The sequence below is a fragment of the Lampetra fluviatilis genome, chromosome 5, assembly GCF_964198595.1.
Source record: "Lampetra fluviatilis chromosome 5, kcLamFluv1.1, whole genome shotgun sequence".
In the NCBI taxonomy this organism is placed as follows: Eukaryota; Metazoa; Chordata; class Hyperoartia; order Petromyzontiformes; family Petromyzontidae; genus Lampetra; species Lampetra fluviatilis.
The window spans coordinates 14,423,263-14,446,744 of NC_136279.1; the positions used below are offsets into that span (position 1 = coordinate 14,423,263).

The 23,482-nt window shown below is 44.7% G+C and overlaps 1 protein-coding gene across 2 annotated transcripts in view; it reads left to right on the forward strand.

The window, feature by feature from the left end:
• The first annotated feature begins 295 nt into the window (after positions 1–295).
• Positions 296–23,482, forward strand: part of LOC144932627 (H(+)/Cl(-) exchange transporter 4-like) — a 30,229-nt gene continuing 7,042 nt past the window's right edge. The window contains exons 1-11 of one of the 2 annotated variants that reach the window (XM_078856876.1): positions 296–471; positions 3,650–3,915; positions 7,307–7,473; positions 11,472–11,571; positions 12,393–12,580; positions 13,662–13,784; positions 14,705–14,911; positions 16,539–16,619; positions 17,253–17,525; positions 18,551–18,895; positions 19,896–20,082. In XM_078856876.1, the coding sequence (XP_078713002.1) occupies positions 3,657–3,915; positions 7,307–7,473; positions 11,472–11,571; positions 12,393–12,580; positions 13,662–13,784; positions 14,705–14,911; positions 16,539–16,619; positions 17,253–17,525; positions 18,551–18,895; positions 19,896–20,082 (1,930 nt within the window). In that variant the 5' untranslated portion in view covers positions 296–471; positions 3,650–3,656. Of the gene's footprint in view, positions 472–3,649; positions 3,916–7,306; positions 7,474–10,586; positions 10,683–11,471; positions 11,572–12,392; positions 12,581–13,661; positions 13,785–14,704; positions 14,912–16,538; positions 16,620–17,252; positions 17,526–18,550; positions 18,896–19,895; positions 20,083–23,482 lie in introns of those variants that run through there. The other variant, XM_078856877.1, reaches the window with a different exon arrangement.

Genomic DNA, 23,482 nt, shown 5'->3' on the forward strand with positions numbered 1-23,482 from the left:
AGTGATTACGTAATTTTCACTTAGAAATCGTGGCCTCTCTGTGTGTGCCTTGTGAACAAAGCCCATTTTCATGTACTGTCTCCTCTTATCACGACTGTTACGGTTTTGTGTGTGTGTCGTCATTCATGGTCGTTGCACCACTAGCAAAGCAGCAGCAAATAGGCTCTCAAAAAAAATCATAATTAAAATAAGATCCCCCGAACACAATCTTACGTGATTCTTTGCGTGATGACGTAGCATTAATAGACGCCGTGCCACGCGGTGACGTCATGCGGTCGGCCGTGCTACGCGGTGACGTCACCGCCCTCATCCCTCCGCTCAGACGGTGGCGTGGTGCCGTCGGCTCTGCAGATTCCGTGCTGTTGCTGATGGTGATGGAGACGGAGGAGATGATCTAGGCGATTTTATATAGCACGGACGACGTCGCCCGATCCGTGCATTGATCTCACCCCATCGCTCACCCACGGACAGGTGAGAAACACCGGCGGAAATTGACCGACGTTTCATCAATACTGATATTTAAACCCGATAGGTGACCGCCCATATGGAGATTTCGTTGTGTCGGTTAAATGCCCTTTATCTGTTACCGCCAGGTGTCAACCTCGTTGACGCGCAGTTAAATGGGTGATGGGCAATTGAAATTCGTTAACTTGATTGAAACGACCTTAATTTAACCTCGGAGCGAGTTGTCCATTGATAATAGCTAAAATTCGTCCTTTGACCCTAATAAGATGGCATCGGTTGAGATTTTTGGTTCAATAAAACGTGGTACAGTATACCACAAGGTGGCAACCCATTGAGATTAGTGATCTGAATAAAATGTCCTTTACTTAACCACGCCACTAGCGGAACGTTGACTGGCAATGGGATTCCAGCCAAATAAAGGAACACGCCCAAGAGGTTGACCATTTTGATGATGGGAAATTGGGTTTAGTTCATGTTCAGGGGCGAGATGTCAGGAGGCTCTCATCCAGCAGTGGATAGATGAAGTCAGTTGATAGGTACAAATGAGAGTTTAAAACTTGTGGGCTTGGTGACCTGTTATTTAACCATGTTATCTACAGTGTCCTCCAGATGTCTTGGTGACCCCCATTGAATTATCTAAAGCTTCATATTTTTCAAGTAAGGTTTATTTAAAACAAAAATGAATATGCAAAGGAAAACATATATTAGGGTTAATTTAATTGAGGGTCAGGGGTTGTCCATAAATGACGTCACGCACTTAGGGGGGGGGGGTCAGATTTTTGTGACGATGTGTGACGAGGGGGGGGGGGGGGTGAGAAATGTGACGTCACATCAAAATGCGCAACTTTAAATAAATATAGAATTGTTATAACAACACTAATTGTTATAGCAACACTCCTAAAACATCAGAGTGCAGCGCCACATTAAATACGCACTACAATGACAATAGTTTAAAGCGATTTGAAGCATGTTTTATTTTCAAAATGAAAAAAAAAAATTTGGGGGGGGGGGCAGAGCTTTGTGACGTCATATTTGAAGGGGGGAGGATCCTGACTTTTTGTGACGCCGTGTGACGATGGGGGGGGGGGTCAAAAATCGTCCAAAATCGCGTGACGTCATTTATGGACGGCCCCTCACATCTGGACCACCTTGTATATCCATTTTGTAATTTCAAGGCTGGATGCAAGCCTCCCGATAATACGTTGGTCAATGCTGCTTGGTGGAGGTGGGGAAGCATAGAGGAGACAGTACATCAATAGATTTAGCTGCACTGATCCCCAAGGTGTGTTCTGCACACATAAATCCCATGTCCAACCTTGTAATGTACCTTTACAGAGACCTCCACCGTATCGCCTTAATAGAATTGGGGCAAGTGTTCTTTATTTAACCTCGTAGCGAGTTGGCCGAGGGTGTGGGGGTGGCCAGCACAACGCCTGGCCACCTTTGTCTCCTTACACATCGCACTCGGTACTTATTTGAGGCTGAGTCGATCTAGGGGAGACCCAGGACTGGTTCAGATAGCTCCACTACCGTTCCCCCCACTTTATCTTGGGTCTTTACCACACATACTTTGGAAGGCTACTCTTGAAACATACAATACTGGGCAGTGCTTGTCATGTGATAATCCGCTTTTACAAACTACAGTATAGTGCGGCCCTGTCTGACCTATTTTTCCACTTATCCACTCAATCAGCTGCACCCAGAGTCACGCTCAAAACAGTCCATTGTTCGATTTATATTGCACCCAGTAATGTTTGTAAGGTTTCACGATATTATTATAATCCATGCCAGAGTATACGGCTTTGTCTTGAAATTCCCAAGAGATGTCGGACATTGGGCATCAGTGGCGCAGTTGTGAGTGCAATGCGCTTCAATTCCCGGTCATGGTTAATTTTAGTGGCGAGTGATATCTGAACTGTGGCTTGCCCCTTTTCATAAGCCAGCGTGGTGAAGCATGGTCAAACAACGCCCATGACCGATACATTGTGGACATGCCGTTATCCAGTGGCGTATTAGCAAAGAGCTGTACATTATTATTGTATTGTAAAGTGAACTCTGAATGTTCTGTGTTTATATTTATACTGGTATGAACCTCCTGGTTCCACCAGCCCACAGGGGATTATTGTGTCGGTCCGTCGTGCATCAAAAAATGGGAGGGGTGGGGCTGGGTGGAGAGGGGAGGGTGGGGAGGGGCTGGGTGGGGATGGGAGGGGTGGGGCTGGGTGGGGAGGGGCTGGATGGGGGGTGGGAGGGGGGGGGTGCTGGGTGGGGGGTAGGAGGGGTGGGCCTGGGTGGGGAGGGGCTGGGTGGGGAGGGGCTGGGTGGGGCTGGGTGGGGGGTAGGAGGGGTGGGCCTGGGTGGGGTGGGGCTGGGTGGGGAGGGGCTGGTCACCCCGTGGTGCCCTTATAAAACTCAACGTTTAACCTACTCACGCCGGCTTGTGCCCGCCCTCACAGTCGGCCATATTTGCGGAATACACCACGCCGCCGTTGACCCTGGCCATTGACCGAGCAACCCAACGTTCCTACCAGCACCCTCCACAGGAATGTGTTATTATTCCGAATTGCAAATGACTGTGTGGATTGATCAAGAGCAATTTTAGTTGGTTCATAGTTTAGCTTTGTGAATTATACACAGCCATTTCCCCGGACTGCCAGCAAGTCCTGCACTTCACACCAACGCCCTTCATCTGTGGTGACATTTTGTCCAATATACTCTTGCGAGACCCTGCAAGTATGATTTACTTTCAGAGAAGTAGATATAAGCATTGGATGTTGCATTTATATGAATACATAATTTCATATCCATATTAACCATTCATGTCAAACTAGTGTATAATTCCGGTGGGATTTCATACCGGCCGTATTGGTTTCTTACCTTATCTCATCGGTGTTTCCTCAGAGAGCGATGTAGAGAGAGCGAGTAAGCCTACGAGCGAGTGGGCGAGTAAGTGACTATAAAAGCGTGAGTCTGTGGGCAAGTGAGTCTGTGAGTTCACCAATACTATATTTGGCTGGAAGCGCAGTCATATACGTCATCAGCAGGTTTATGGTCACACGAAATCTGTGTCCGAAATACACATTTGGATTTGTCGAGTCCTAAAAAAAAATGGCCAAAACTGCACTGAATCAGAATCCAGATTCGAATTTGTCCCATTCCTAATTCCTACCATACGTCCACCCAGGGCCAGCATGGAGTCAGATCTGCTGCGAGCACAAGGCCACAACTCGGGTTCTTACAACAGCTTCGGGAGCCCGAGCGACGAGGACCCGGACGAGGTGGCTTCCGACTTTGTTCCCTTGAGCTCCGACCACTCCTCAGGCCCTGACCTTCCCCAAGACCCCACAGCCGGCCTCAGGCAACTGACACGCGAGCGTCCATCTTGCATCAACACAGCGGCGGCGTCTTGGAGGACAGCAGAGCAGCCTGCGGCGACTGAGGGGGTCATTGGTGAGATGATGATGAGATGATGAGCTTGTGTTTGTTTTTGGGAGTGATGGTAGTTTTGCACTGTGCTATGACCAGGGTTTGCATTCCTAGCATTGATGAACATTGCCATCACTGAGGGGATCATTGGTGAGATGATGAGCTTGTGTTTGTTTTGGGGAGTGATGGTAGTTTTGCATTGTGCTATGACCAGGGTTTGAATTCCTAGCATTGATGAACATTGCCATCACCAGTGGATACTTGCATCTATACTATAACCTGTTAGAGAGCTTCCTCTGTTTCACCGAAACAGCCTGGGTCTGTCCATTGCTGTTGTTCTACCCCCACAGTGTCTGGGACTGTCCAATACCAATGACTTTCCCACGACTAAGCTTGTTCTCCGTGGGCCATTCTTGTAAATCAGCTTAGGGCTGAATGTTTCTTACCTGCCTAACAAAACACAATCTTTGCGTTTGTTCCACGAAGTTCTGAAAGTAATGTGATAATGAATTGATTCTTCAATTAAAATGAGTTAATACACTCACAATACATGTATTCATCACATGTACACGTATGGCCCTTTTGTAATTACACGCAGGTAGTGGAATTTATTTTGTAGTGTAGTAGAGTACACCAATATATTGATAAACTGCCCTCTGCTGACAATATATCCCCAGAATGTACCCTATGTTGTCAGATCTGGATGGGTGATCGCCATGCATTAAACTTTTGTTGTATAGTGCTGTGGGTCTGCGTATTCATCACAGTGGCAAAACAAATTATGCTTGAATTTAATTGTGACTGAATCGTGGGAATTCATCTGAATGCTGGATAGATGGGACAAAATAAGCATTAATTGAGCAAGAGAGGAGATGGGCCAATGACATGATGCAGGATTTTAACCTAATATGGTCTGTGACCTCCCAGCGAACCTTCGACACTTTACCTGCTCTCAATGTGCGCCTGACCTCGCACAAGCGCTGTGGTTGACATCAATAATATTTAACATTTGTAAGGTGCATTTCATCCATAGATCCCAATTCACCCATGTATGGAATGCAGGAAATAAACAACCAGGGTGACCCGCCAGAACTAGGGGTTAAAGGCCAATTTAAAGAGGTGAGTTTGCAAGACAGACTTAAATATATCTAATGAGTCTGATTGTCTTGTTAGCAAAGGCAAAGCATTCCAAAGCCTAGGAGCTGCACTGGAAAAAGCCTAATCACCCCAGGAATTTAGCCTTGACTTCGGAGTACTTAGAAGAAGGCGATCCGAAGATATCAGGGACCTCTTTGGAGTGTATTCATTTATCAGTTCTTGCAAATATTGTTAGGCTAACCTAGATACATGTGCCTCAAAGGACAGAGACTGGTCAAACTGAACACCAAGATTTTTAACGACCTGTGGTGGGCAGACATCAAGACCATCTATTGACAAACATGGCGAACCAATTTGAGATAACTGTAGAGGGGAGCCAATGAAGATGGCCTCAGTTTTGTCGGCATTTAGTCCAAAAAATGTTGCTGCAACTAAGATTTACCTAATGTTAATGATACAGGCATTGCAGAAACAGCCATCGCAGAGTCAGAGTCTAACTGGATGTGAATGTGCGTGCATCTCATCAGCATAACAGTGACAAGATAAACACAAATGTAGTAACAATGCCTAACGGTGCCATGTAGGCATGGAATAGTTGGGGACCAGGTACAAATCCTTGCAGGACACCGCAATGAACTGGTCTGATTGGAGATTTAAGGTCACCCATTGTGACTTAGTGCATGTGCTTCTCTAAATAAGAGCGAAATTCCCATTAAGTGTTCTGATCGTGAAAGAAGGACCCCATGCTCAATGTTGAAAACACGGTCCTGAGATCAAGCAGGATGAGGATACAAGCTTGACCCTTATCCGCGAACAGCAATAAATCCCTGATCACCCTCACGAGAGTTGTCTCAGTACTGTGCACGGCCCTGAAACCTGATTGAAAGGGGTCAGATATGTTATTGTAGGCCAGATGCTGGTGGTGGAAACGAGAGGTCATTGCACGTTCCAGGATATTGCATAAGTAAGGGAGGTTGGAGACAGGATGTGAGTTGTTTGGAAGTTTTGGATCAAGACCCAGCTGTTTGAAGAGTGAGTTTGACTGCAGCCATCTTAAAAATTGTGAGACTGTAGCAGTGTCAAGAATCTTGTTGAAGAGGCCAAGGACAAGGGGCCCCAATGCAGAAAGTCATCTCGTAAAATGCTACAGGGGAAGGGATCCAATAGAGAGCCTTACTACAGCTTCGATTAGAGGTTCGGAGAGCTGTGCAGCCCCGCAAGGATGAGTGGTGGTCGCGAGTTGCTGAGAAAATTTAATCTGACTTAGTAGCCCATCATCACAAATCACTCATTAATTCCATTAAAAAGTAGCTTGCAGTGCCACACCTATCACAATCCTTAGGATAAAGAAGGGTGATCTGATCTCGGACCCGAGGAACAGGTTTGTAAGTTTGCTGAGCATTTCTGTGAGGTCTTGGGGAAGAGGAAATCCCTCAGCCCAGATAACATCATGAGACAAGGTGGGGATGATCCTGCTGGAGCTGCGGTTCCTCAAATATTGGAAGAAGTGGTCACCCCCTGTGAGTGGCTGGCTGAAGTATCATTTATTCATTAAGTACGGAAGGTGAGCCAGAGTCTAAAATGATGAAATGTTCTGGGCAGAAATAATCTCCCTAGCAAGCTGCTGAGAAAGGGTGATATTTGTGTGCAGATTGCCCTATATGACATCATTATAACAGTCTGGACTACTGGACGGTTTCTGCAGGATTGGAAGGATCCCCTCATGGTCCTCCATAAGAAGCGGGACCGCCAGATTGTAAGAACTAATGGGTATTTCCCTCCTCAGTGTGCCGGGTAAGGTCCTGGAAAGGATTATTCAACATTGCCTTGCCAGGCATGCTGAGGAGAGGCTTGAGGAGCCCGAATGTGGTTTCAGGCCAGGGCAGTCCTGCACACACCATATTCTCTGTCAGTCTGCTACAAACCAGAGCTGGTCATAGGCACAATCCCCAGGTATGGAAACCTCTCCACTCTTTCCACCAACTCTTCATGAGTGATGGGGCATTTGTATAAGGAGAGTAGAGGTTTCCATACCTGGGCATTGTGCTAATAACCAGCTCTGTCTTGGAAGCAGAGCTCTCACTCCATAGCATTGAGGCGGCATTATTTTTTAATCTGTTGCGTAACGTGTGGAAGCTACCTGGCCTTTTTCTCCACAATAAGTTTTGGGTCTTTTCGGCCACATTCACACAAAAGCAGTTCCAAAAGAATGAGTTTTGATTTAGAGTGTTATGTTTATGGTGTCCGTGTATGTTGTTTGTGTGTTATGTGTGTGGTGCGTGTATGTACGGTATACGTTTTTGTGGTGGGCTTGCAGGCAGCACAGTGGTGGTGAGCGATGCTGGCGGAGGTGCTGGTGTATCGGGGTTGTCTCAGCTGCTGGAGATCTTGGAGGAGCCCATCCCGGGCGTGGGAACCTACGATGACTTCCACACCATTGACTGGCTCCGGGAGAAATCGCGTGACAGAGAGAGGCACCGCACAGTACGATGTGGCACCCACATGAAGGAATGTTTAATCATGCCAGCACCTCAGAGTATCAGAATTGTCTCAGTCTGGTCACTTAGCTGAACCAAAAATCATTACATTTTGGTTTTCAGTTGATTTGGCTAGATACCAGCTCTGAGTTGTAAAAATAAAAATTTTACTGTTAGATTACAAATATTTATTGTTGTAGTAGTACCTGTGAGAAATATGGCCCATAGGGAGCAAAATAAAAAGGATCACTTCAAGTGATGTCAGACGAAGTTCTGTGAATTCTGCATCCATAGGCTGGTGTCTAAATATATGGAATGCAAGCCTTTCTCATCTATTGCATCACTACCCCACAGGCTATTGACAGCCTATTGCATGCAACTGGTTCCCATACAGTCGCACTACATCGCAGCTAATAGAGTTTGGTTCTAATTTCTGTAATCGAGCACAATTGCAATCAAAAACGTATTCCAATCAACGAGCAGGTCACGTGACCAATGCATAGCATGTATTTGAGTGTGTACATGAAAAGATTCCTGGTTGAGGTTAAATATGTATGTATATATGAGTGTGTATATATATGCATGTGTGTGAGTGTGTCTGAGATTGTGTCAATGTATGTGTATATGTGCATGCATGTTTTGTGTATGTGTATGGCGGTTGCATAATTGTAACAACTACTGGCCCATTCCCTCAGTGTACCAAGAAAGGTCCTGGCAAGGATTATTCTACATCACCTTGCCAGGCATGCGAAGGAGAGGCCCAATGTGGTTTTTGGCTGGGGTGGTTCTTCACTTATGCCATTTTCTCTGTCCGTCTACTACAGCAGAGGTGTACGCAATTTCAACGGGACCTAAATATCTTCTTAATTGACCTGGTTAAGGTCTATGATACCATAAATAGGCGAGGGCTCTGAGTTGTTTTTCGTGCTTTCGGGGTCCCTTACTCTGTGCGAGATCATTAAGGACTTTCATGATGGTGGACAGGCCTGGGTAAAGCTGCGTGGCTGGGAGTCAGAGCTATTCCCTGTTTACCTTGGGGTTTGACAGCGATGTCCTCTGGCTTCAACATTATTTTACATATTTTTTGACGACGTAGTTATAGAAGTTTTCCATGGTTGTACCAAATACATTTCTATCTACTACAGATACAATGGAAGGCTGATCGATGCCTGGACATGGTCAAGGGATGGCTCCTTATTGGTCAACCATGTTATGCATGCTGATGATCTGGTAATTGCTGCTCACTCTGAGAAGGAGTTGGGGGTTCTGCTGCTAAACTTGGAGCATGCCTCTAAAAGGTGGGGCCTTACCATCAGCCCTACGAAAACTAAGCACCTACCTGGGTATTTTGTGTCATCAGACAATCCACCCTCGCAACTTCCCATGAGTGATTGGGCAGTTGTGGAGAGAGTGGAAAAGCTTCCATACCTGGATAGTGTGCTTATGACCAGCTCTGGTTTGGCAGCGGAGGTTTCACTCTGAATCAGTCGAGTGGCATCTTTTCATCAGCTGCTCAGCGCTGTTTGGAAGATACCTAGTCTTTCGCTGCACACAAAGCTTTATGTCTTCTCAGCCACTGTTATTCCCTCCCTTTATCTATGCTTGCGAAACATGGACCCCTCTGAAAGAAACATTCAGGCTGGCCTGCCTACGATCCATCCTAGGTTTAACCAGGGCTGGATTATGTGAGGAGTTCACAAATCCTTGAAAGATCTGGACAGTTTCCCATCAGTGAGTTCCACAGGCAGGAGAGGCTGCATTGTTTGGGTTATGTAGCCCGCATGCTCAACCAACGTATATCCAAACAGCTATTGTTTGGCCAGATAGAGGAGGCTAAATGGGTGCAGCACGGGCTAGAAAGGAGATGGACTGATCTACAGAAGGATGTAGAACTGATTTGACTTGTCGATGACTTGTATCAGCGGTGTCAAGATCGGCCTCTGTGGGGGAGGCTCGTGAAGAATGCTATTCGGCAGTTTGATGCAGTTGCCCTCCAACAACAGCAGAGGGCAGAGGAGTAACACTTACAACAATGAGCAAAGTGCCAGGCGGCTAAAATGAAGCAAGCTGGTACAGTGGCGAACACAGTTGGTACATCTACCGGTTATCTCAGTCACTCAACCCATGGCACCTGGATCTGTTCCGTGACCTCTTGTCTCTTGCCAGCCACTTCACGTGGCCTAAAAGTGCACCTACCCTGGCAACAAGCGTCGTGGTGACATCACCGCCACTTTGTCGCAAATGGCAGTCGTTGTTGGGGAGCGGTAGTGTAGTAGTTAGTGTGCTGCGCTAAGAACCTGGTGACCCGAGTTTTATTCTCACGTCCAACACCAGTGATGATTATCTGAACTGGTCCTGGGCCTCCCCTAGGCTGGCTTAGCCTCAAATGAGTACCTAGTGTGGTGTATAAACATTGCCACTATAGAGACAAAGGCACCCGGGCGTGGTGCTGGCCACCCACCCCCCTCATGTGCCATGCCAGCCTTCATAGGTCCTCTATAACAGCACTTGCCCCAAAAGTCTGTTCAGGCTATATGGGGGATCTTTTTTTTTAAGTTCAACACATCCACAGTGGTGTAATGATGAGTGCACTGTGCTACAAACCTAATGACCTAACTTGAGTGGAAAGTAAAATATGAACATGTCCTTCCCTAGGTCGACTCAGCCTTAGATGAGTGCTTAGTGCAATGTGTAAACAGCACTGGAGATACAAAATGCATTTGGGTGTGGTGCTTACCACGCCATTATTTGTAACTTAGTGTTTTGAAAACCGTAGTTTAAGCTGTGAGCAACTCTTGTCTGATGACTCTTGGAACCTATAACTTTTAATTTCTAGAATTAATAAATCCCACTCCTTCATATTTACCGTCAGCTCATGTATGGTGCTCTCAAATTTCCCTTCCCATCTTTTTATCTCACTGATGCCAACAATATCCCAGAATGATTCCTTTCAAGTATTCACACACTCACTGTGTGTGACGATGGTCACATAGAGTAGGCTTCCTGTTCTTACCCAGTGATTTATAACATTGGGTACACCTAAGTCTACCCTGCTGTCACCATGGATGATGAAATCAGAGCTGCAAAGTTGACTGAGGACTGACATTTTCTGGCTGCACTACCATTAGGGGAAGATTAGCCGCTGTACTTCATGCCGGTCAGTGCGGGTTGGCGAAGATACTCACCTGACGAGGGAACACCATCACTCACATTCAGGTGACCCCATCCACTTGATAGTTAACTAGAGCAGACTTATTTATTACAGGCAGACCTCGCTTATCACTCAAGATGTTCCTGGAGAAGTGAACTAAAATGTAATCAGTGCTAAAAGGGGTTATTATACCATTGTATATATGGGGATCTGTCTTGGAAGTATTATTTCTTACATATGAGCAATATATGAGGGCTTGATTGGGGTATCGGTAATCGCGCTAATAATAATACAGATGGAAATACAGGTTTAAAAAAAAGAATATTTTATTAGAATAACATCAGTATATTGTACCAGTGCGTCCACCGGACGCTCAAGACCCACACCCACCTGACGGACCTGGCGCTGCGTGTTTTCATCAGTAATTTTTGGTTTAAATGTTTTTTTAGTATACTTTTTCTCCATGACAAAGAGGGCTGTAACGAATCAGCGTTCTATGGGGTGGCACTCAGCGATGTCTTCCTGTAGTTTATATTCCATTGAAATCTAAATTCTATTGTTGATTTGCAAATATTTTTTATTTGACTATATTTGTTTAAATAGTGTATATGTTGGTGATTAGAATACTTTTTGTGAGGATTCTGTTTATGTTAATTATAATGTACATGCTGCTGATGATGAGGGTGCTCGTGATGCTATTGGTGAATGGAATCGTGACCTCGCAAATCACAACAAATCATTGAATTGCCGGCAGAGTTGAACCATATTAAGTGGAATTGTGAGTAAATAAATCAATTGATGATTTGTTACATAACTCGTGTACATAGTGTCAAAATTATTATTATGATTTGTAGATTTGGAGTCGTCGTAAGAGCTCCGTGTGGGAGTTTTTGACGAGCGTGCACGATGCCTGGTCCGGGTGGCTGGTGGTAACGCTCACAGGACTCGCAGCAGGTACCATCTGCACCATCATCAGAATCGTCAGCATCTTTCCCATAAACATCAGCATCATCATCACCACCATAAGCAACACCCGTACTGTGAACACCATTAGCATCATCACCATCAGCAACAACAGTACGGTGAACACCATCATCAATATCAACATCATCAGCATTCTTACCACCATCAGCACCATCACCATCAACAGCATCAATAACATCAGTACTCTGAACACCATCACCACAATTAATAAGGGCAATTGCCAGAAACGTCACCTTTATAACATTTCTTCTTAAGATAAATGGGCAGGGAATTGAAGAAGGGACTTGTAAAGACCTGAGCATGCAGTTTAATGTTATACATGGCAGAGAAAGGCCAACATTAGAAGACTGGGAAGTTGTAAGATGTGGGTGTGGCATAGAAATGTAGAAAATCGGTTAGATCAAAAGAAATAGTAATTGAGGAAGTGCTACTGTGGGTCTAGAGGAGATTGCCTAAACTATAAAAATCTAGATAAGGCACAATATCTGGATTGGGCATTTTATCAAGAGGGGAAGTATTGCTAAAATAGGCTCTGGAGGAAAGGATGTTTGTGAAGGTGCTGCTCAATAGCTAAAATATATTTAAGTTGTTTGCCGAAATTAAGAGGAAAGCACAATATCCGACTGGATGGAGGGAACTTGAATGAAGAAGCAGTGCTGAGGCAGAGAACCCCATAATATCTGGCTGTGCTTACGTATATGGTCCACTGCTTGCCCTGTGTACTTTTCCACAGGCATAGTTGTCTACCAGTATTTTCTCACGCGCCTGTGCATGCGTGCGTATGCGTGCAGGTGCGTTGGCAGGCTTGATCGATATTGCAGCCGACTGGATGTCACAGCTAAAGGAGGGCATTTGCCTGCCTGCATTCTGGTTCAACCGCGAACAGTGTTGCTGGACGTCCAACGAAACCACCTTCTTGCAACGTGACCGATGTCCTCAGTGGCACAGCTGGGGACAGCTTGTGATGCGTACTGATGAGGTAGGACAGCAACAAGGGAGATATGGGGCATTCAGGAGGCACAGGTGCATGGAGATAAAGGATCCATGGGACTGTTTGTGTAACAATGCATTATTAAAGCATCATTTAGTAACACATGTAAGAAGCCATTATGAATTCAGATTTTTTTAAATTTTCATTAGCAAATGGTATTCTAATTCTGTATCTGGGTTAATGCAGCGAATGAGGCAGAATATGCAAGTTTATCTCTTGAGCAAAATACCACAAAGTGAACAAATAACCATGTGCTGGAGGCTCCAAGATGACATGCATGTCTTATGTTCAATGGCTAAGCCCCCACAGGGCGGAGGGAAGAGACTGAACCGTAACTTGGTGAGCCTCCAGAAATAAAAGGCAAATGCTTGCTGGTGAGGAGAGGTTGCCACTTCCTCTGCTGAGAGCTGGACCGGTATGTGTAAATGAAGGGGGACAAGGAAGTACCGAAAAGATAATTAAGAAAAATGGATCATGTCTTGGTACATGATGTGGTCTTTTAGGCATAACCAGAAGACATGAAAGAAGGTTTTTGTGTGGTTTGGTTCAAACAGCTGGGGCAGCAGGGGATCTGCTGCGGGATGTATAACACTGGTCAACACACTTTTTCTGGCATAAGGTATTCCAACGGTTTTAATGTAATTTTGGGGTGCTGATTCCAAATCTGGCATCAGTTTTTGTCTATCACATCAGGTTTTTGAGATATCAAAGATTGGATTTTCAATAAAAACTGCAGAAGAAAAATATTAAATAAATGTGGATATCTACATAAAATGATATTATAAACAGACTATCCTAAAAATACTAAAGCAGTCACTGACTCGCAACAGCTTGCAATCATAAGTGACAGAGTTAATTTCGGGTAAAATAAATGAAAATGGGGTATGCCGATAGCATAAAATGAGATGTGATAGAGCAAATCTGAGATCAGATTTGGAATCAGCACCCTGAAATTAGTCTAAAACAGCTGCAAAAGTCCAGGCCAGAAAAAAATGTGTTTTTTTTGTTGACCAGTGTTATTTAGCTTGATGTGAACTTGTGTCACTGGTTTGTTGTTGTGGCTGTGCAGGGTGCCGGCTCCTATATATGTAACTACATACTGTACGTGCTCTGGGCTGTCTTCCTGGCACTCGTGGCTGTCCTGCTCGTCAAGATGTTTGCTCCCTATGCGTGTGGCTCCGGGATTCCTGAGGTGACTTTTCCTGCATTTGATCATCCGATTAGAGTGTCGTGTTATTTTTCTTCTTGGTTCTTTCGGTAAAGTCACGTAGAAGGGAAATAATAAAATAATAAAAATAAAACATAAAATTATTCTCACGACGTTTCGGCTACAACGCAAGCAGCCGTCCTCAGATGAAGAATTAAACACCACCAAGCTTGGAGCGTATATTTAAGCTGGGTTGGACATGAAAATTAGTTTTTCTCGTAAAATTTGGCAAAATTCCAGTTGACATTTACAATATTTATTATCCGACAAACACCAATCTATTAGCAGAGTATGTGGGAAAGTTTTGCCTTTGTGCAAAGATATAAAAGGTCACTTTAATTGTTTTTCAGAAGAACTTGTGTGAACATCTCTGGTTGCAGCCATGCTTGGATATGCCATGGGTTTGTGAGAGATTAAATAAACACAACCTAAGCAATGAAAGGCCTCTAAAGGAATGTACACTGCTTATTTTATAACACCCGTGATGGTCAAAGTGGCAAGTTATTAAAACTAAACAGCTCCTCCTGTGCCTGCTCTAGAACGTCTTTTTTATCTTTCTCTACATCTAAATAATTTTCCCCATTCAACGTCCCACAGCCCACAACTCAAGACCTTCCAGTCATCTTATGTCTTGCTTTGTAGAGTGCACGATGTGAATGTGAGGTTGACTTTGAAGGGAGGTTGACTCATTTTGTCTGTGTGTAAATTCAGATTAGAGGGAAAAAAATAATCCTTAAATAACAGGATTTTCCACAAATCAATTTGTAGCGTGGATAAAATTATTAAGTAGCGGTTATAAAAAAGTCTGCTGCAAATAAGAGGAGCTGCACTGTTATTATCCAACACCATCTCTGGTCTTTTCTGGTCGACTCGGGATGTGTGTGTTCCTGTGCTTCTGGATCCAGATCAAGACGATCCTGAGTGGCTTCATCATCCGGGGCTACCTGGGTAAGTGGACGCTGCTTATCAAGACGGTGACGCTGGTGCTCGCCGTGTCGTCTGGGCTCAGCCTGGGCAAGGAGGGACCCTTAGTTCACGTCGCCTGCTGCTGCGGAAACATCTTCAGCTACCTCTTCCCCAAGTACCGCACCAACGAGGCCAAGAAGAGGGAGGTGCGCGCCATGGACTTCATTCTTTTTTTTTTAGAACTCACCGCCGCTTTTAAAAGTTGAAAATAATATAATTTCAGCTGTTTCTGTTCCTTTGTTGCTGAATAACTTCAGATTGCTGCTCACGTGTGACCAGTCATTGCGCTGAGTACGATGGCATGCGCTTGTAATCCTGGCACTTTTGAGGCGAGGGTTGGTGGTCCGTTCAGGTTTTGTGTAACTTCTAAACCTGCCCAGCTACGTGGTGGCCAGAAGGTGGTGGCAGAGGACATTACTTGTTGAATGCCTGTGTCGAGCTTTATCATTCCTTCATATTTGCGGGTTTTCTCCCGTATGCCGGTTTCCTCCTGCATGCCATACACTCATAAATGGAATTGGCCAACGTGTCTCAATGCGTGACTCTCCCGATAAGGAGTCTTGTGGCTTGGCGAGGCTCTCCTGGATAAATAAACACCATTATGGTTATTTTAAAACTGCTTTCCTCCTCTTGCTTGTTTAAATCTACTTCCCCACTGAGTGGCAGTCCAAGAAGCTGCCCTTTAGGTTCTCGTACGGTGTACCCCCCACTCTGCCATTTCCTCTTTGGTGATGTTCAACAAACATTCTTCATTTGGAATATTCAACATCTCAAAATACCTACATTTTACAGTCCAACCTCGTAATTATTTTATTGTCGTACAATATTTAAAATGTTTATTATATTTTATGCTTTTTCACGAGAGGTTTATTTTTCACGTCTATGAAGGTGACCAGTTTTGTTTCCCTCTGTCAGAGGATTCATAACGCTTGTGTCACAGCCTGAAGTCCATACACATTCAAAACCTGAGGAATGTGTGTGTGGGTCTATCTACAGTATCTCTAATAGGCCTCAATGTCTATGTCAGAATGTTGAGCTGGTATGGCTGAGGAACTGCATTCAACCACCTGGAATGTATGCATCCGTGTACTGTATCGTAGAGTTTAAGTAAAAGTGTCTCCGTGTACAAACAATGGAGCGCTGTCTGCTTGTATCCCAGCCATTGTGTAAATTATACATTCCATTTCGGAGGCCAGGCACTCCTTAGATAATACTTTTAGACTCTCTGCAAAGTAGTACCTAGTTTATTGACTGTGATGGTGGTTGGCTGATTTGACCCCCAACTGGGATTTAGACTTGTCACCTCCTGATCATGTTAATTTGAGCCATCTAGTAACAATAGAGCCTGGTTTCATGCTCTTGGTCCATGCGTGCTTCTCTCAGGGGTTTATAGTGGAATTATGGATCAGCCCCCTTCGCTGTGTGTGTGTATATGTGCGTGTCACGTATGTGGGGATCGGTAATGTGGCGGTTAGCACGCTGCGCTATGAACTCGGCGATCTGAGTTCGATTCCCGATCACGGCCGATACGAATGACGATTATCTGAACCGGTCTTCGGCCTCCCCTAGGCCAACTCAGCCTCAAATGAGTACCTGGTGTGGTGTGTAAACATTGCCACGGACGAGACAAAGGTGGCCGGACATGGTGCTGGCCACCTTACCCCCCTCATGTGCCACGCCGGCCTTCATAGGTGCTCGCTTAAAGCACTTTCCCAAAAAGTCTGTTATGGCTATATGGGGGATCTTTGTCTTGTGTCATGTATTCCCATGCAGGTACTTTCAGCTGCCTCTGCAGCAGGGGTGTCAGTGGCATTTGGGGCTCCTATTGGAGGTGTTCTCTTCAGCTTGGAGGAGGTAACCTACGCAATCTACACCACCATCATTATTGTCATTATCCACATTATTTACAGCAGGTTCTCCAGTTATATTTGCTGGCGGGCAACACAATCAAATTAGTGTGTGCTGGTGGGCTACCTGATGTCATATGTCACGTAATGTCTTAACGTCGTTGTCCATGCGACATTACATTATGAGGTCATAATGCCTCTATATAATCATCGGTCATGATCTATCGATTGTTGGATGGAATGTTTCCCCAAACCATAACCAACTTTTACGGTCTTAACATGCACCAATATATTGAGCACTTGCACACAAGTTGATTTTGTCTCTCAGTGTCCACGGTAAACGTCCTCTGAGGCATGCTTCCTCCTTTGGCTGCCACTCCATCGTTAGTCTCAACCACTGGCCATAATCCTGTCTTAACAATGTGTCCTGCCCAAGCCTGCTCACTTTTCAATACCCTCAATACGATGTATCTAACTTCCGTGTATGTTCTCCAATGCATATCACACTGCGTACACCGTCATAATCTTCCACTTCACCTGCTGCACGAACCATTACTATATCTTCAATCCTCGTTGACCACACACCAAACTCTTCCGCCCCCACCGCCTCCTGCCCTCGTGGCGCTGACCTCTGGTGCAGGTGAGCTACTACTTCCCGATGAAGACGCTGTGGCGCTCGTTCTTCGCGGCGCTGGTGGCAGCGTTCGTGCTCCGTGCTCTTAACCCCTTCGGGAGCAGCCACCTGGTGCTCTTCTACGTGCAGTACCGACGGCCGTGGCACCTGCCCGAGCTGCTGCCCTTCGTCGCGCTTGGCGTGTTCGGAGGTCTCTGGGGCGCTGCCTTCATCAAATTCAACATTGCCTGGTGCCGCCGGCGCAAGTTTTCCCGCCTCGGACGCTTCCCTGTCACCGAGGTGATGGCCACGATGATGCCATCATCATCATCATTGACGTCATCATTATAATAATAATTGTTGATATGATTGGGAGGAGTAGTGGTCAGTGCACTGCGCTGTGAACATCGAAACTGAATTTGATTCATGGTCATAGCCACCATCAGGGGAGAGTGATATCTGAAACTGACCCTGACCCCTTTCCCTTCACCAAACCAGCATCGATTAACGTGGTGATAAATGGCTAAACCTATCCCTATCACCGATGTGGATAGAAGCCTTCATCCAACAGTGGAGTGAAAAACTGTTGTGAATAATTTATATGTATTACTGTAAGTATTATTTCCACTGTACACAGTTTTTCAGGTGACTTTAACAGCAACATCACAATTATCATTATTAACATCACAGTACAATGCTCCCAAATTGTATAGGCTAACGATTTAACATCACTCTGCTCAACATCCACCAAATGCTGTTCTGGTTATTATGACAATGAAGATGACATTAACACTCGAACTGGTTGTGTTGATCATGAAAACGTCTTGTCTCTTTGTCTTCAATGGCTCACGCGTCCTTTTGTCTTCTGTCGGCCCTGACCTTTCTGATCACCCACCACTTCTACCCCTGTCCCTTTGTCTTCCTGTGCCCCCTTGCTCTTATGGATCATTTTGATGACATCACTTGCTTCCTGTGTCTCTCCATATCCTCAATGGCTCTCCGTGTCCATGCTCCACTACCCTTCTCTGTCTTTGTGTCATCTCTGTCCTTTCATATCTCTCTGTCAACCATTCTCATGTGTTTCTGTGTTTCCTAGTTCCTCCTTGTCTCTCTGTTACGCCTTTTCTTCATTATTGCTGCATCACCTCTTTCCTTCTCTGTCTCTGTCCGTCATCCCATTCCTTTAACGTCTCTGTGAAATGCGCTGGCATTCCATGTCTCTGTTTCATTCCCCATCTTTCTGTATCAAATTTTCCCCCATTCCTTCCTTTCCTCCATATCACCCTGTCCTTCCATTCTTGGTTGTATCTCCACCGGGGATGCAGGTGCTGGTGGTGGCGCTGGTGACGGCTGTGCTCTCCTACCCGAACCCATACACGCGCAAGAGCAGCAGCTCTCTCATCGCCGAGCTGCTGCGCGACTGCAACCCCTTGCAGCAGGCATCCCCACTCTGCGGGCTCTCCCCTCCCTCCTCCCCGTACCCATCGCCATCCTCCTCTCCGTCCCCATCCCCATCGGGCCTCGCCGACAACGTCACAAGCTGGACCACCCCCGTCACCACGACCACAGCTGCGCCCCCTGATCTGGATTCCCAGAATGCATCACTGTGGCTGCTTGGCATGGCCCTCGTCTTCAAGGTGGTCATCACCGTGTTCACGTTCGGCATGAAGGTACGTAGCAGTCGACCGAGTTCATAAGGCACGGAGCAGGCACCCGGGTTCATAAGGTATAGAGCGGGCACCTGTGCTCATAAGGTGTGGTATTTGGCCAGTGAGTATTTGGTATGTGAGGGGAAATTGAAGTACTCAGAAATAAAACATCACACACATGCAGGATTAACACTCACAGACAGATTCAATCCACAGACAGACCAAATCCATAGAATCTATTTATCAACTAAGCTCATAGCTGTATTTCATCTGGCCACCTTGCAGCCCATACCTACAGGCAATCTTTCATCCAACGGGTATGCTCGGGCTATCATCCACGGTGGCAAGATGTTAGATACCTTTCCTAGTATGGAGGAGGTTGTGGGTTCGATCCCAACCCTGATGTCTGTATATTTGGAGTTTGTATGTTCTCCCCGTGGTTGTGTGGATTCACCTCCGGGTCCTCTGGTTTTTCCCTTCACATTTAGACACATTTGTGGCCAGGTTGCTTCTGAAAAAGAGCTTCATAGCTCAGTGGGCCTTACCTGGTAAACTTTAAAGATTTTAGTTTCGTTTTATGTATCCAAGAAATAACCAAGATCAATATGCCAGTATTAAAGCATGAACAACAAGAATAAGTTTTACCCTTTCTGGAAATAAAACAATCGTTAAGATGTTCAAACACCAATTAGAAACCTTTTGCAAGGGCATCTATATGATCAGAGTTTGTTTGCATGTTCACCACAAGTCGTGTGGTGAATGCAGACTTGCTTTCTTGCAAAATGTATCTACTTGGTGTTTGAACATCTTAACACCTGTTTTATTGCCAGAAAGATTAAAAGCTTTTCTTATTTTTCAAACCTGCTTGACTTCGGACATGTGACAAGATTGAGAGTATTCAATGTGATTAGGATGGAGAGAGACCCTCTGTGTGTTCCCACACACATGGACTTGGTCTCAGAGTTTCAAAAAGTGCTTGGTGAGTATAACGACACGGCTACTGTGCTTGTTGTGGCTGCAGGTGCCGTCGGGCCTGTTCATCCCGAGCATGGCGGTGGGTGCAGTAGCCGGGCGGCTGCTGGGCATTGGGGTGCAGCGGATGGCATGGAGCCACGGCGCTGCACTGGGCATCGATGGCTGGTGTAGCCCAGGCACAAGCTGCGTCACGCCTGGCCTCTACGCCATGGTGGGCGCCACTGCATGCCTGGGTGAGCATGAACTCTTAACTGTAACCCTCAACTTAACCCTGTCACTTATCATGACCACTTAACCATAAATTGCTTTGGAAACACAGTCACAGTTAATAAGAAAAATATTTTTTTCATTTTATATAGCGTCATTCATGTTAATTGCTTCCCATAACTTTGTACATTAATTATATATAAGGACCAAATCATATATCCAGCTACTACCAAGCAAATGAAAACCCGACTTCAAAGCAAAAAAAGAATAAATAGCTAAAGAAATTGCACCAGAAAAAAAGGCACAAACAACAAAAATGTTATCACAATTGAGAAGTTTATCCATTAGGTCACATCCCAGACCACAATCCCAACATCTCAACAAAGCCAGGAAACCTTCACAGGAGGGGTGGTGGAATGCTAAAAAGTTATGACTAATTTAGATCAATTAGGCAAATATCCAAAATGCGTTTACCTATTTTTCAGTGTATGCCTGGATGAATAAAAAAGGCCTTTAGTTCGGATTTAAATACAGTAGAACCCCTCTTAAAGACCACCCCTGTTACCGACTAATCGTTTAACGATGGGCCTCCATAGAGCCCAATGTTTTTGCTTACGGAGCATTCTCCTGTTAACGACGGGCTGTTGTAGGTACAGTAAATATGAATGAATGCATTTATTCTTTGGTTCTTTCGGTAAAGTCGCGTAGAAAATAAAATAAAATAAATAATAGAATACGACGTTTCGATTGCAACACAAGCAACCATCATCAGGTGTGAATGCAAGCTCAGAGAGAGACACATATACAGAGAGAGAGACAAACACAGACACGGAGAGAGACTCATATACAGAGAGAGAGACAAACACAGACACTGAGAGAGACACACACGCAGAGAGAGACACAGAAAAGGAGAGATTAGAGTCAAGAATGAAACCCAGATTTCATGCCTGTTGGCTAATATATAGATCAGAGTCAAGCAGACAGATTGCTGATGCTGTGAGCTAATAGGTTTTTCTTTTTCTCAACGAAGAGGACTTTAGTCTTTCCATTATTTGGGTGAACAAAATGTGTTGCGATACAGTCAGAAACTGCAGTGAGATAAGAAGATAGAGTGGAAAGTGTATTTAAATCAGATTGATTGAAATAATATAAATCTGTGCATCATCAGCCAATGAATGGTGTTTTATATAAAAGCTTGACATGAGTCTGCCAAGAGGACCAATATATACGGTAAATAGCAGAGAACCCACAATGGTACCCTTGGGAAACACCACGAAACAAAGGCTTGTGAGAGGATGTGACACCGTTTATAGAAACGTAATACACCCGATCAGAGAGATAAGAGAACTAAGTTACTAAGGCAACAGAGCAGCCGACATGGCTGTGAAGGCGATCGAGGAGAATAGAATGGGCAAGAGTGTCAATGCAGAGGATTAATCCAGGAGAAGCAAGTAAGAAAGAGGTAACAAGTCAGTGGATAAGATCATTTGAGACGAAATGTAAAGCAGTTGCAGTTGAGTGATTTTTTTTTTTCCAATACCAGATTGAATTTGGTCATCGAGGTTATTTTGAAGAAGATGCTTAATTATATGATTGTATATGACACGTTTGATGACCTTGGATAGGAATGGAAGATTTGAAATACGGTGGTAGTTTGCAGGCCTATCAGGATTAAGTGATGGATTCTTGATAACTGGAGTGACAGCAGCTACCGTAAGCGCAAATGGAAATACCAGGGCGTAATAAATGAAATTAAAGCAGCTGAACGTGACACAATGAATGAAGATGGCACAGGGTCAAGACTAACAGTGTTTTTTAAGTTTTGAATAATGTTAATGATGTCATTTTCGGAAACTAATGGGGGGTAGGTCCAAGCAATTGAGGAATCAGAAAAAAAACAATAAAACACAGATGGGATTATGATTGATGATCTAATATTTTGCACTTTTTGATGAAAGTAAGAAACGATTTCTCTCGTTGAGCCACATATGGAGTGAGAGTGAAGGATGTTTTTTTGTTCGATGGAGAAGTGAACTAATTGTTTCGTGTAATGTTTTTGAGTCTCCTGCAGCTTCATAGACCCGATTATAATAATAGTCAGTTTTAGCTTTGATAAGTAATTGGTGCTATGATTTAAGGTGATTGTTCCAAATCTGTAAATGAACTTCACCACTAACAGTGCTTGGGTGGAGGGCACCCTGTAATGTGCAAGATGAGGTATCAAACCCTAAACTTTAACCCGAGTTACCCCCCCCCCCACGCATCCCCAGCTCTCTCGGCCTCCCACTTCCAGCCCCGCCCACTCCCCCCCCGTCCAGCTTCACGTCCCTCTCCTAGCGTCCACGCAACGCTCCCCTACCCCACACCCCCCCTCTCTCCCCCCTTGCCCCTCCCCTCTCTCTTATATTGGTTTTCCCACCTGATGATGATTGCTTGTGTTGCAATCGAAACGTCGTGATTTTTTTTTTACCTACGTAACTTTACCGAAAGAACCAAAGAGTATGGATTCCTTGAGTCACAAAAGCTTAAAATCAAGATTAAACCCAAACTTAATACAAATCGTGATCTGGACTATTGCTAAGGCACCGTAATTTATTGTAAAATTCACGGCCAAGGTGCAGGGAAGAAACAGTGATTCCTTGAAAGGTCACGAAATATTGTGAGGGAAAGCCTCCTGAAAAGGCACTTAAGATTTTAAAAAGATTTTGTTACTATTAAACACGTTACAAAATAACCATTATAATGATTAAAATAAATTAAACCAAGTCGATCATTTCAAGTTAGTTTTTTGGTATTTCAATATGATTTGGATAAAATAAAAAACGAAACAATCTTAATATTAGGTGCCCGGTTTTGCAGAGAAACACCCCAATGTGCCTCTATTCACCCAGCAGAATACATGGGCACACCACAGTAAGTTGATTGGCAGGTACAATGTGGGTAGGCCCACCTCTTCCAAATACATCTAAACAGGTTTGTAAGAGTGGACCAAATACCTTCTGGGGATTGCTCTTGTGGAGGCCCTTCTGCCATCAATGATGTGAGCAAGCAATTGCAGGGCGGAACCTTTCACCTTTTTCAGTGCCTGTAACTTTATTTGACGCCCATTAGACCTACGTGTGCTCAGATTTGTTACCTTTTAGACCTGGCTGCCAAAAAAAAACAGAGCTCATAATATCTGTGATTTTCCACGATTTATTTGCTTTCTTTGCAGAGTATCACAACAGATGAGAAACTCCGTGAATAGCATTTCCCACATCAACGCGGATTTGTGGAGTTTGACGATATAATTCTTAATGTTGAGGTTAGTGATACTCGGTGAATGACAGAATCACAATCCTCTCATTGTTTGAGAGAATGCTTAAGTTTGCCTGTCTTGAGCGATCATTTTATTTTAGAAAAACCGACGAGATTCACAACAGAATG